At 58.4% G+C, this 14,020-nt stretch overlaps 1 protein-coding gene across 6 annotated transcripts in view; it reads left to right on the plus strand.

Annotated features, from left to right (window-relative positions):
- UPP1 (uridine phosphorylase 1) overlaps positions 1-14,020 on the plus strand; it is a 21,341-nt gene continuing 7,321 nt past the window's right edge. The window contains exons 1-4 of one of the 6 annotated variants that reach the window (XM_035701808.2): positions 1,946-1,963; positions 2,149-2,177; positions 5,835-5,911; positions 12,224-12,275. In XM_035701808.2, coding sequence (XP_035557701.1) covers positions 1,961-1,963; positions 2,149-2,177; positions 5,835-5,911; positions 12,224-12,275 — 161 coding nt within the window. In that variant the 5' untranslated portion in view covers positions 1,946-1,960. Of the gene's footprint in view, positions 138-1,816; positions 1,964-2,125; positions 2,178-5,834; positions 5,912-9,349; positions 9,690-12,223; positions 12,276-14,020 lie in introns of those variants that run through there. The other 5 variants (XM_035701811.2, XM_035701809.2, XM_049096356.1 and 2 more) reach the window with 5 other exon arrangements.

The following is a 14,020-nucleotide window of genomic DNA, read 5'->3' on the forward strand; positions in this document are numbered from 1 at the left end:
GCGTGAGTCAGCGCGGCCCCCGCCCGGAGGAAGGGACCTGGGCGGAGTCGGGGCGCCTGCCGGGAACCGGGCGGGGCGGGGAGCGGTGACGGCTCCGCGCAGACCGCGTCCGAGCTGACCCCGCCGGTCCCTGCGCGGTGAGTGCTCCACGCCGGGCCCGGGCTCCGCGGTCGCGCAGCAGCTTTGGTGTCACCTGCTGGGGAGGGAGGTGGCTGCGGCGCCGGCTGGGAAGGATGCTCGGGGAGCGGCAGCCGCGGAGAGGAGCGGGGGCACCGCGAACGGACGCGCGGGGAGCGCGAGCAGGGGCGGGGAGGGGTGGGGGGCAGGGGCGAGGAGGGGGTATACGGCGAGGGCGGGCGGGGAGGGCGCCCCGAGAGCAGCGGCGGGAGGGGCGGTCACGGCGAGGGCGCGCGGGGCGCAGGGTGCGGGTAGCGGGGTAGGCGCATTGGGCTGCGGGGGGGAGCGGGGGGGCGGAGGGGGAGCGGGGCGGGGGCGATTGAGGTTCTGGGGGTGCTGAGAGGCCGTGCTTGGAGGGTGCTCGGGGAGAGCGCGCAGAGGGCTGGGGCGGGTGCGGTGTTGGGGAGAGCCGGGTGCGGGTAGCGGAGTAGGCACAGAGGGGTGCGGGCGGGGGGGGGGAGCGGGGTGGGGGGGAGCGCGCAGAGGGCGGGGGGGTGCGGGCAGAGGGGGGGGAGCGCGGGTGGGGGGGAGCGCGCAGAGGGCGGGGGGTGGGGGCGGGCAGAGGTTGGGGGGGAGCGCGGGTGGGGGGGAACGCGCAGAGGGCGCAGGGGGGGTGCGGGCGGAGGGTAGGGGGTGGGGGGAGCACGTAGGGGGCGCGGTGGGCGGTGCGGGCGGAGGGTGGGGGGGAGCGCGCAGAGGGCGCAGGGGGGGTGCGGGCGGAGGGTAGGGGGTGGGGGGAGCGCGTAAGGGGCGCGGTGGGCGGTGCGGGCGGAGGGTGAGCCGGGTGGGGGGGATCCGGGTGGGGGGGGAGCGCGGGTGGGAGGGAGCGCGCAGAGGGCGCAGGGGGGGTACGGGCAGGGGGAAGCTGTTCCTGGACCAGCCGCCGCCGCCTCGCCCCGACCCGCGCCCCCGCGCCCCGGGCGCCCCGAAGGCCGCGGGTGTGCCCGCCTCGGTTGGGGGTGCGCGCAGTGGGGACCCGCAGCCCGGGCCGCAGAGCACATAGAACCCCCCTTTTCTTTGGGGGGTAAGTGAAAAGCTACTTTGTGGGACAGATTTTTACCCTTAAAGAACAAAGTTCCACTGAGTGGGTTGGAGGGTCCATTGGCTTTACTCGGTCCCCCACGCACGCGGCCGCATCGCATCAGCTGCGGGAGCTGAGCCCCGGGAGACTGCTACAGGCAGAAGGGCTGGGGGGGGAGGGAGGGAGGGGGGAGGGGGGAAGGGCCGCTGTCGGGGGGACGGAAGTCATCATATCGTTATGGCAGGACAGGATTGTTCCCGCAAGCTCCTGTTCCTGGGGGAAGGGCCGGGGCGTCCCCGCCGACCAGCTGATGGCAGGTGGACTGGCCAAAGGTCAGATTCCGCAGAGGCTAATGGGTCAGAACTGTCAAAAGTTCCGAAGTAACAGAACCGAAGCCCCGACTCCCCAGGGTGGTGAGGAGGAGCAGCTCGAGGGAGGGAAGAGGGGCAGGGAGGGAAGAGGGGCGAGGGAAGGGGCGAGGGAAGGCCGCGCTCGAGGCCGGCATGAAGCAGCCGGCTGGTCTGGACAGGGCTTGGCGCCCATGTTTGAATTCTCTTATTTTTATTTTTGGGATTTTTTAAAAAAACTTTTACTTATTTATTCCTGAGAGACACAGAGGCAGAGACCCAGGCAGGGGGAGAAGCAGGCTCCCTGCGGGGACCCCACGCAGGACTCGCCCCACCCTGAGCCGATGCAGATGCTCCTTGGCTGAGCTCACCAGGCTGACCGCCCCAGCCCCAGGCGTTCCTAGAATTTTTTTAAATGGTAGGGAATTTCTGGTGGTTTCACCATACCCATCTGGGGAAACGGGGAAGTTTCACTCTTGATTTCCTGAGGCAGGAGCACGAAAGTGGCCTGGGTCCAGTCATGCAAAACAAAACTTCCTATGACTAACGTCTTCTGCTCAGTTTTTTTAAGGATAATCTCCCCATTTGGTTTTGATTGAACAGATACTAAGTCTCCATTTGCTGTCCCACAGGCAAGTGAATCCATTTTGGGACCGGTCCTTTCTTTTTCTTCTTCTTTCTTCTTTCTTTTCTTCTTCTTTTTAACATTACCAAACCTTGAGAGCTCCAGTGGACAGAAGCTTGCATTGGACCCCTTTGAGTAAGGGTTACGGCGGGAGTCCTGACACCCGTTTGTCCCGCAGTTGTAGAGAGCCCACAGTCCAAGATGAACCAGCACAGCTGGGATTGGTGGCAGGTGGCGCGTCCCGGGCATCATGCGTGTCTGTGGTCAAGTGTCCAGGCGCAGCCTCAGGGCTGCCGCAGATCCGGCTCCCTTCTCCAAGTGGGGGCTGGGCCAGGTGACCTGCCTGGCCAGGTGACTCAAGGTCGCTGGTGGCAGCCTTCCTGGCCACCCTGGAACTGGCCTCTGTGCCAAAGGTCAGCCCCGCCCCAGGCTGCTCCACTCAGTGGGAGCGACCTAGAGACACAAAAACCGAGAGCAGGGCTACTTGCAAGGCCACTGAGGCAGTCTTAGGGCTGCTGTGACCCATCCTCCCTCACCCCGCCCCTGCTGTTCCCTTCCTTGTCCCTTTGTCTGTCCACACCCTGCCTTGCCTGGCCCTTCTGGCTCCTTCCCCCTTCCTGCTGTCTTCCGTGTTAGAGACTTTGGGTTCCTTTCATTGGCTCTGAGCTTGGCTTTTGAAGGGTTAGTGATTTGGGGAAGTCGTCTCCGTCTTAAACCATGAGAAAGGTTTTCACCGCTGCCCTACCCATCAGGCCTGCCGTGTCCTGTGCATCCTGCGTGCGTCCCATGTCCCCGGAGCCAGGCCTACTGCCTGCCAGTTTGCACGTTCCCTCCCCTTTTTAGAGGCCAGATTTCTAGTTCTTTCTGCAGAAGCTTCATGGTCCCACACATTACATTATTTGCTCCAGGGCTTTCTGCACTGGTGGGCACCGCAGTAATGTTTTAGTTTTTGTTTTTTTTTTTAAGATTTTATTTATTTATTTATTCATAGAGACGCAGAGAGAGAGAGGCAGAGGGAGAAGCAGGCTCCACACAGGGAGCCTGACTTGAGACTGGATCCCAGGTCTCCAGGATCACACCCCAGGCTACAGGCGGCGCTAAACTGCTGCGCCACAGGGGCTGCCCAGTAACGTTTTAGTTAAAAAAAAATAAATTAGTTTTTTACATGGGTTTTTGTCCAAGAGGACTTTGTTATGTTTGCTGATCATAAAATTAATACAAACTCATTGTTAAAAAGCAAAACAAAACTGTGCCTGGGTGCCCCAGTCGGTGAAACCTCTTCCTTGGCTCAGCTCAGGATCCCAGGGTCCTGGGGTTGAGTCCTGCTTTGGGCTCCTGGCTCCGCAGGGCGTCTGCTTCTCCCTCTCCCACCGCCACTCCCCCTGCTTGTGCTCTCTCTCTGTGAAATAAATAAATTCTTGGGGGGCACCTGGGTGGCTCAGGGGTTGAGCCTTTGGCTCAGTCATGATCCCGGGGCCCACATGGAGTCTGCTTCTCTCTCTGCCTCTCTCTGTGTACGTCTCATGAACAAATAAATAGTATCTTATTAAAAAAAAAAAAAGAAAGAAAACCACAAATCTAATACAGGAAATGAAACTTGGCAGCTTTTCCTAATCTCTAAAGATAAACGCTGATCACTGCCCTCTCTCTGTCCCTGAATCACACACACAGACACTCATGCACATTTGCTTTTGAACCGTGTTCATTCAAAAGTCATAAACGTTTACGTACCAGGCTATTCACACCGAGTAGCCCACATATCTGATTTTAAGCTTAGTGGGCTAATAATGAGAACAACCCAAGAAAACCAAAATCAACCATGGGGTTTCTATTCTTGCAAGTTGGATGTGGCGACAGGTGAGAGGGGAGCCCTAGGTGCTCAGAGCAGAAGCCCCCTCCCCAGGGATCCTGAGAGCCAAATCCAGGCCTGGATTTCTCTGGAAGGCTGACCACCCCCAACTCCCACCCCTGAGGGAGGGATCTAGGGACTTAGAGACACTTTTGAAGTGGTGCTTCCTTCTGCAGGGACAGGACCCGCACAAGCATCCCTGCCAGCTGCATCCTAATACCACTTCCTGTCAGTTGTTAGGATTTTGTCTCCTGGATCCAGAACATACCTCACTTTTCTGTTCTTAGCATACCTCTGCTCATGCTCTATCTCCCTCCAATCCCAACTGTGCCCAAATCCTGTTTGGGGAGGAAAAACTTCTATCCTCTTAGGTGTGGTGTTTGGGGGGCTGCAAATTAAAATGACAAAAGACAGGATAGCAAGAGAGAAGACGGATTTTTACATATGTCTGTACAGACGGAGTGAACAGAAACGTGTGGGTCCGGGAGGCAGTTCCAGTTTGGGGGCTTACTGACTATTTTAAAATAATAGGGCATGGGGGGGCAGAGGGACACTTCTGAGAGAACAAACGACTTCTGGGGGAGTGAAGCTAAAGAGTGCTTAGGGAGACACAGGACTTTGGAAAAATAAATGATTCCTTAGGAAAATAGACTGGAGATAGGATCGTGACAAGGTCCATTTGGTTCATTTTCATGAAGAGATTGGAGTTACTCCCTGGGAGATAATTCCTAACAACTGAATTTCTTTAGGAGGCCCTACCTGGAGGCAGACAAGGGATTTCAGGAACTCCAGTCCCTGTCATTCCCTGCATCACCCTCTGGGAGGCCCCATTCCTCCATTCACCCTGCTCCGCCCTAGCAGCCTCCCCAGTGAGGCTCCGAGCCTGGGGGGGTGGGGTCGGCGGGGACCAGCCCGAGCCTTTCAACCTTTCATGGATGGGCAGGGCAGCAGCCGCTAAATCAGGGGTGTGTTTTGCAAGTTGGCCTTTCTCGGAAACAGGAAGTGGGATGCGCCAGGGTTTGCTCTGAGATGCCCAGACTGGAAATCCCGTGTTATGCCAACAAGTGTTGTCAGGAAGCGCGTTCTTTGGTTTTTTGCATAATCTGTGGAAGGGGGAGGTCCCTGGTGTGAGGCCACTGTAAACCAGCAAGACCCCTGAAAAAGCAGTGGTCAGAAATCGTCCCTAAATTCTCCCAGCGACCTCTCGGTTAGATTGCACAGAGGGGTGTGAATCCCCGTCTCCCCTTCCTCACGGTGGGCCTGCACTCCCGCAGGTGCTCCCTCCTGGGCCGAGGCAGGGGCTCTGAGGCCTTCTGTCTGTTTTTTTTAATTATTATTAAAATTAAATTAATTTATTTAATTATTTTTTAATTGGAGTTCAATTTGCCAACATACAGCATAACACCCAGTGCTCATCCCATCAAGTGCCCCCTCAGTGCCCGTCACCCAGCCACCCCCACCCTCCTCCCCTTCCACCACCCCTAGTTCGTTTCCCAGAGGTCGGGGTCTCTCATGTGCTGTCTCCCCTTCTGTCTGTTTTTTTGTTGTGAGCTGGAGGAAAGGGGACCCTGGTGGTCGCTGGGCAGCAGTGGACTCTGCGTGCGGGGACTCCTCCTTTTCTACACTAAACCCTGTGGGCCACACTGGGCTCCGTGTGAACAGGACTGGCCACTGGCTAACCCTGTTTCCTGATTCCTTTGAAGGTCGGATAAAATCGGACACAGCTTTGTTCACTTTTTGCCAACTGGGAAAATTCTTTTGAAATGCAAACGTAGCACCGTGTCCCTGAATAGTCATTACCTCTTTCCTTCTCAGCACCGGGGGCTTCTTTTCCGAGAGCAAACCGGCTCCGCATCCCTGCCTGTTCACCTGTGGCCGCTGGAGGAGTCCAGGTGAGTGGGCCGCTGCCCGAGAGGATGGTGGGCTCCTGGTTTCTGCCTCTGCGCCAGGAGCCGGGGAGGGACCTCCTGCCACGTGGGCCGCTCTGCTCACCGCCTCCTAGCCTCGACCCCCCTCCGTGGGCAGGCAGGCGACAGGGCCGCAGCGTTGGGCGTAAGGCCTGCAGCTCGGTGGCGGCGCAAACCCGCGCATGAGGCCGCCCGCAGCCTCGGCTGCACTTTTCCAACCCTGCGGTGCCGAAGTCCAGGCTTCCTGGGCACTGAGGGTGGGGACTGGCGAGGGGACGGTCGTGGGGAGGCTCAGGGCCCCGAAGGGCCACAGGGGCACCAGCACCGGGCAGCGATGGCTTCTCCGGTGAGAGGCAGGGGGACAAGCGGGCGACCGAGCAGCACTTTCCCTGTGAGGCCAGACAGGATGCTCTCCGGCTGCTTGGGTTCCTGTTTGGGGTCGGTCCGTGGCCTCCGGGACGGCACATCTAACTCTTCCTCTTTCGAGGTCTCGCTGCCAGCGGGCTCCCCACCCGCAGAGGAGACATTAGCATCCGGAGGGCCCAGGTTGGGGGCCGGGGCGCTGCTTGCCCCTGGGGACTGGGGACGCCGCAGTGAGCCGCCCCCCTCCCCTCTGATCTCCCGTCGGGGGAGAAGTGACAGGCTGAGGGGAGCAGGAGGCGTGGACCCCGCAGGGCAGCCACTGGGGCTCCGCTGAGGCTTGTGTTTCCTGGAAGCCAGACGCGTGCGGAAGCCGGGCGGTCAGGGAGGATTTGCTCGCTGTGCTGGCAGCGCGGAATCAGGACCCAGGATCCCGATCTCTGGTTAAATCCTGACACGTGTGTGGTGTCCTTGCATTGACTCTCTGACGCCCGACTGCAACTCACTGGGGACCCCGTCTCCCCGGGGACACAGTCAGGCCCGCGGGCTGAGGGCCGGCCCCCCTGCACTGCCCCCCACGCCGGCCCCACGGCCAGGTTGTCACCAGCCCGTCCTAGGTTCCCACAGCCCGTCCCTGGCTTCCACGAAGTCGCTGGAGCGGCTCACAGAGCTCGGGACTGTTCCCTCCCTAGACCCCAGGTTTGTGATGAGAGACAGACAGGAGGGCTGCCCGGGCGGGGTCTGGGGAAGGGGCGCGGGCTCCAGGCCCCCCAGGGCCCACCATCCCCACATCCCTTGCTCACCAACCTGCAAGCTCTCCAGACCCCATCCTTTTGGGATCTTATGAGGGTTTCGGTATAAGAACATGATGGGAAATCCGTCGGTCCTTGGTGCTGGATTCAACCTGCAGCCCCTTCCCCTCCTGGGGTGGGCGAGGGGCCGGTCGTGCTAACCCTTAACACGTGATCGGTTTCCCTGGCAACCAGGCCCCGTCCTCAGGCATTTGCCAAATAGCACCTCCTTAGCATGACAAGAGACGGCTCCAAGCCCAGGTCTGGGGGGGAACCGGGGGTCGGTTAGGAGCTCCCCCAGCCGGGCCTCCTGCGGGGACTTGAGCTGGGCCGAGCCTCGGGCAGGTGGATTCCTTCTGATAAACACACCAAGCGCTGTACACGTACTTCCTCTTATTTATGACGCTTTAAACAACATTGTCTCTTCTCTAACTTTATCCTAAGAGTACGGATAGATGCGATACATCTAATAACTTGCAAAATACGTGCTCATCAGTCATGTCCGCTTTCCGGAAAGCTCTTGGTCAACAACCAGCTATGAGTCGTAGTGAAGTTTTTGAGGAATCAAAAGTCAAAAGCACCAGGCGGATCTTCCACAGCGCGGGGCGTCAGCTCTCGTAACCCCGTGTAGTTCAGGGGTCCGCTGTAGGGGTCCGTCGACCCTGCGAGTAGAACGCCCGTCACTTTACCAGCAGCAGGTGGGTTTATTCGGGGATGAAAGAGGTTGACAGCCCTGGACGAAGGAGCTGTTGCCAACCCGTGGGCGGGCCCAGGGAGCAGAGGCAAGGCCTGTGTTGTGAGGGGAGAAGGGGGTTGATGAGGAAAGTGTCTCTTCCTCAGCCTGGAGCGTGGAGCGGTGTCCATGTGCAAGGCCAGGCCCACGGACACTCCCGTCTGTCTCAGCCTCTTGGGTCTCTGGTTGGCCACGAGCATTGGGCATCCCGGGACGGCCCCAAAGGGAGAGTCCAGGAGTTCCCAAGGGCGCAGATCCAAGATTCAGGACTGATGGCAATGCCCTTGATGAACGTGTTTGGAGGGTCTCCGCAAATTTTGCCGGTTGAGTCTTTGCGGTGCCGTTAGCGTGTTTAACCAACCAGGAGGATGGAGGACCGTGTGCGCGATGGAAGGGCCCTAAAACTAGCGGAACAGCACAGACTTGTCAAAGCACCTGGGTCACAATGTAGTTCAAGAGGGGACCCCCAGGGAGGGATAAGCTTTTCTAATAGGATCGTAGTCACAGAGGAGATGTTGGCCTGTCCACACGACAAGGCTTCGTTCCAATATGAAAACCGTGACCCAAAACAAATCTGTATCCATGACAAGGAGGGATCTGCATGAAACCCACTGGCCAAACTTCACATAGTCCATTGGGCAACATGGGTACGTTTCCAGGGATTGTACTTTGGGCAAGGGGCACAAGCGGAGTCCCCACCCATATTGGTCCATGAATACCGTCATGTCTATAGTGGACCCGCGGTTTGATGCATGTACTGGGGATTTGAAATTTTCTGGTAGGGCCTGCTTGTTATTTGGTCTAAACCCAGATTCTCAAAATAAATAAATAAATAAATAAATAAATAAATAAATAAATAAATAAATAAACCCAAATTCCCTTTTATCAAACCAACAGATATCAGATTTCCAGTATCGATTCCACTTTTCTGGGGCAGGCTTTTAGGACCAGAAAGACTTATCATAAACGGAGCAGTCACCCGGAGGCTGTCTCAAGGTTGAGCTCTAGGAGAGCTAGGAGGGCTTCTGCATGGGGCACGGGCTTGGTGACAGTGTCTGCGGTGGCAGGCATGTTCTGGGGCGAGGGGGGGGGACGCCTCCATGGGGCAATGGAGATCCCCGTGTTTTGGGGTGAGGGTTCCAAGGGCATCCCCTCAGTATCATGCACAAAGAGGGAAAAGGGAGATTGATAATTAGGATGTCCGAGGGCAGGGGCTTTTGCTAGACTTTAATGACTCAAAGGCCTGTCATCTGCCTCTTTCCAAATAAGAGGGTCAGGTTTGTCTTTCTTTTGTAAAGATTATGCAGACCGAGCCCTGAGAGACCAGTGTGGAATCCAGTGTCCCCAGTAGCCAGGCAGCCAGGAAAGCCTCCTAACTGGCACTTGCTTTTAGGCTTTGGGAAATCCAGGATTCCTTGAAGTCCACTGCATCCACGTGGAGTCTTCGTCTGGAGATCAGGTGCCACAAATACTGACTTTGTGCAAACTGCGACATTTCTTTGGAGGCTTTATGTCCCTTTAAGGCCAAAAGATTTGACCGGGGTGGGGGTGGGGATGGGGGGTGGAGCAGCCTGCAGGGACCTGTGCCGCCCTTGTCAGCCTCTGAGGTCTGCGGCCAGTGAGAAGGATGCTGTGTCACCCTGGGCGGGACTGCCCGGTGTACTGCTGCTCCTCCCAGGTGAGGGCAGCGAGATCCTGGCTGTCCTCATCACCCGGAGTACTAGAAACACACCCAGAGGTCGGTTACAGGGACATACGTGCGGTGTGGTCGGTGGGAAGGGAGTCAGCAGCACGCGGGCATTTGGGGGGACGGTGTTCCTTCTGCACCTGCTCGGAGATCCCTGGCACAGCCCGGCCCCGGCTGTCGGCTTCCTCACAGGTGAGGTCAGGCTGCTACAGGCACCAGGGCAGGGGAGGCCCGAGCCTGCTCTCTCAGCGGCCAGACGCCCTCAGGGCGTCTGTATGTATAGGGCTTTGATTAATTCTAGGCAGGGGTTTTGAGGGATCTATTTGAATCTTGTTGGCAGGTGCACCGTGGGTTGGGATTTTTGCCCCAGAAAGAGGGCGATCGCTGATCCGATTGGAATAAATCGGATCCCCTTTGGATTCCCCTTTGGAGAGAATGACAGTTTTAACGGTCCTTCCTGTAGGAGACTCAGCTGGGGTGTGAGCGAGCTGGTTGGCCGGGGTAATTAAACCTGGGGTGGGAGACAGAGTTTCCCATTTCATACTGGGTTTTTTAACAGAAAGGGAAAGATCCCAGGTCAGCCCAATAATAAGCACAGAGTGAAAAGGAAGACTAGAATCTTCTTTAGTTTTTTCAAGATTTTATTTATTTATTTGAGAAAACGCAGAGAGAGAGAGAGAGCGAGCGTGCACGAGGATAAGCAGGGAGAGGGGGAAGCAGACGCCCCCCCCCCCCCGCCCCAGCCGGGCAGGGAGCTCCACCTGGGGCTCGACCCCAAGACCCTGGGATCATGACCTGAGCCGAGGCAGATGCTCCACCACTGAGCCCCCAGGCACCCCTCAGTTTTCCTTTTTAATTGTTTGCTTGCCTCGTTTAGTTTACAAACTGTATTTTGGAGAGAGGCAATGTTAGATTCCTGGTAGCGCTTGGAAGCTTCCAAATACCAATGTAGAAGGAATTCCACTTAGTTCTGTCAGTTTTAGGACCATAGTGACCTGATTCAGCTCTGAGAACATTAAGTTTGGCCCCATAACGGCCCCTGGCCCAGCCCATGTCTGTAAATACACATGCGGAGCAACCATGGTTTTTAAACGTAAAACCGGCCAGAGTCCCAGGAGCAGGGGGACAGGGGCCTCAAAGCACATCGACGACTGGGATCCCATTTCTTTGAGGTTTTTCAGGAACAGACTGGTTCCAGAAGGAATCAGAGCAAAGGCCACACAGCTTCTGGAAGAGCAGCCCGGTTGCACGCAGAACCTAGCCCGAGGGCCAGGGCGGCTCCAAGCCCACACGAATACTCTGAGATGCTAAAGGAAAAAAATAAAAAAACGAAGGCGTTGGTAAACTAGGAATAGAGCCTAAGAGCTTGAACACAAGCACGGGGCTCAGAATCCAGGGGAACCCTTGCCATCAAGCCCCAGCGTCCGTGAGAAAGCAGAGGATGACCCCGAAGCCCAGGGTGGGGGGGCTGTCTGCTCACCCGCCCCCGGCGGCCGCCGCCCACCTCCCATCCCCCCAATGGTAACCCTTAAATATAGACACTGCCAGGTGCTTTGCCAGGGACAGGCGGGTTTATCCGGGAGTGAAACAGAATTCTAACTCGACCCAGCAGCTGGGGCAACACCGCAGGCAGGTCCCCGTCAGAGTAAACGGGCTCGGGGGTGTGGTGGCTCCTGGTCTTCTCCGCGCTTGGGGTCTGCTAAAAATGGTCGGGAGTCCGGGGATCTGTCCCTTTCCCAACAGCGCCCTCGGGGCTCCGTCGAGGGCTCCGGGTTTGGGTTTGGGCCAGCCGGCTGGTGTGCTGGCGGGGAGCCCCTGGCCTGGCCTGGCTGTGCGGGGCTGACTGTCTGGCTGATGACCCGGGCCTGGGGCCACCCCGGCTCCGCTTTCCTGCCCCTGCAGCAGGTCATGGGCTGTAGTCACCGAGTCCTCAGGCTGCGATCTGCCCTGGCCTGGCGGGGCCCTGGCCGTGGCTGCGAGTTCTCCTTGGGCCGCAGGGATGCGGCCCCCGCTCGTCCCCCTGCCCCGGGTGGCCCTGGAGACCCGCCCTTCCAGGCGGTGGGGGCCAGGCTGGGAGAGCAGAGGGTGACCCGCCCCGGGTGTCTGTGCTCAGCCCCTGCGTCCACAGCCCGTGGGTCACACACCTGTGCCCACGTGCTGCGCCCATCGAACCTCTGCGGCTGGCGGGACCCTGTGACCGCCCGGGAGCCCGGCGTCCGCTTGGCCTCCTCTGGGCTCAAGTAATTGCACAAGGAGGTGTTAGACGGTGGCTCGGGCCGGGGCGGGAGGCTGAACGCTGAGGACAGCCGGGCGCAGAGCCCCTGCCCGCCCGCCCGCCCGCCGACCACTGCCCGGCTCCTCTGCACCTGCTCCTCTCAAGTCTTCCCTGGGGACACCTGAGGGGCTCAGTGGTTGAGCGTCTGCTTGGGCTCAGGCCACGATGGGGGGGGCGTGTCCCGAGATTGAGTCCCATGTCGGGCTCCCTGCTCCCGGGGCGGCTGCTTCTCCCGCTGCCCCTCCTCTTCTCGTTCTCTCTCTCTCTCTCATATAAATAAAATCTTAAAAACGATAACAATTAAAAAGTCTTTCCCAGATCCTGAAGATGCATTCCTAACTCCTTCCAGTTTGGCGCAGCCCCGTTCCACTACATTTTTGGCAAATAAACTCTTGAGATTTTTTATGCACCTGAGTTTATTCTGAAATAATCATGTGCTGTTTTCCCCTAGGTGAGAGAATGGCTTCCTCGGGGTCCCAGACAAAGACACGTGGCAATCACAGGTGAGGCTCCAAGTGGACGGCAGGCTGGGTGGATTTGGGGGCATATTGTGATTCCGTTTTCCGGAGAGCTCTCGCTCCCTGGCTTCCCGTTGGCCGCGGAGAGGTGGCTGCCATGGCGGGAGCTCCAAGGCCAGCTCAGAAGTGCGGCCTCTTCTGAAAGACATTAATTCTTAAAAAATTGTTTATTCGTTTACTTACTTACTTCGAGAAAGAGCAGGGGAGGTGCGGGGGGGGAGGGAGAGGGCATCCCCGCAGACCCCCCCTCCGGAGCGTGGAGCCCAGTGCAACTTGCTCTCCCGTCCAACCAGCTCACCACGCACGGTCCCCTCCTTCTTTTCCTCTCAGAGTTACTAATTTGGGGCCACCTGTGCGGCGGCGCAGGTGCTTGGGCGTCGGACTCTTTCTTGGCTTCCGCTCAGGTTGTGATCTCGGAGTCCTGGGATTGAGCCCACGTGAGACTCAGAGCTCAGTGGGGAGCCTGCTGGGATTCTCTCTTTCTCTAAAATACATAGATAAAATCTTAAAAAGAAGGAAAGATGCACATCTTTAAAGGGAGCCTCTAGGTGGGAACACGGCTGGCGCCCAGCTTCGGGGGCGATCGTGGGCTTTAGATGAGCCACTACTGTCCACGGGCTACGAGTACCGGCATTTCTGCCGCCAAGTTGGGTGCCTACCGGGTCCTGATGTCTGTAATGCCCGAGCCCCGCGGGGGGCTGCGTGCCTGGCGCCTGGCTCTCCGTCCACCCGCTCTTCAGCCGCTGAGCGCCCGTCTCCAGCCCACACCCCGCACCGGGAAGCTTCTGGAACCAGCCACCCGCCATGTGTTTTGCGTTTCCTTCACGAAGTAGGTGCTCCAGGAATATTTGTCCCATGAGTGAAGCAGCCAAATAAAGCAGATAAAGTAACTGCAAGGTGCGTGCAGAGTAGGGAACTAGCTTTCCAAGCAAGATCTTTGACTTGGTATTTTGAAATCTTTTAAAAAGTCCGTTTGAACGTGTTCCGGTTCACCGTGGCTCCTGCCCAGCTGATGCATTTTAAAACCGTTGCCACTCCTTGCAGTCGCACCCCATTTCCTTCTCCTTCTCTTCCTGGAATCAGAGACAGAAAAAAAAGCGTTTTCCATGTTGAAATATGTGGCTAAGTTTCCTAATCATGTCCTGTTTCGTCAGTCCTGCCTCTGTGGTCAGCCCCGCCTGGGCACCACCTGGACAGCAGAGGGGCCGGAGGCGCTGTCGGGCTGTGATGTCACGGCGCTCCTCCCGGCCCAGGGGCGGGGGCATGGGCGGGTGAGCGAGGCCGTGGGCCGCAGGACCCCACTTCCCCGGGCTGGCCTGCCGCTCCCGTCCACGCTGCCCTCAGGAGTCCCCGCTGTGGGACCTGCCTCCGCCGAGAGCTGCGTCCCTCCGACTTGGAGCACCACGGGCCGCGGGTGCCTCAGAGTGACTGGGGCAGGGCAGGCGCCAGCGCGGGCGGAACTCAAGCCCGACCTGCTTGCACTCCACGGGCAAACCACCCGTGTTGTCCCCTTCACCCGCCCCGCGGAAGCAAAAATACTTAAAAAAAAAAGAAAAGAAAAAAGGATTGGCATCACGGCTCTCCCGAGTGCCTGGGCAATGTGTGTTTTTGGTTAAATTTTGAAACACTGGGCACGGGTCCTGCACACTCCCTGCCGTCTGGGCACCTCGGGCCGATCACAGGAGGCCTCTCCCCAGGGCGTCCCGCGAGCAGCTCCATGGGCCGGGTGG

The sequence above is a fragment of the Canis lupus genome, chromosome 18, assembly GCF_003254725.2.
Source record: "Canis lupus dingo isolate Sandy chromosome 18, ASM325472v2, whole genome shotgun sequence".
In the NCBI taxonomy this organism is placed as follows: Eukaryota; Metazoa; Chordata; class Mammalia; order Carnivora; family Canidae; genus Canis; species Canis lupus.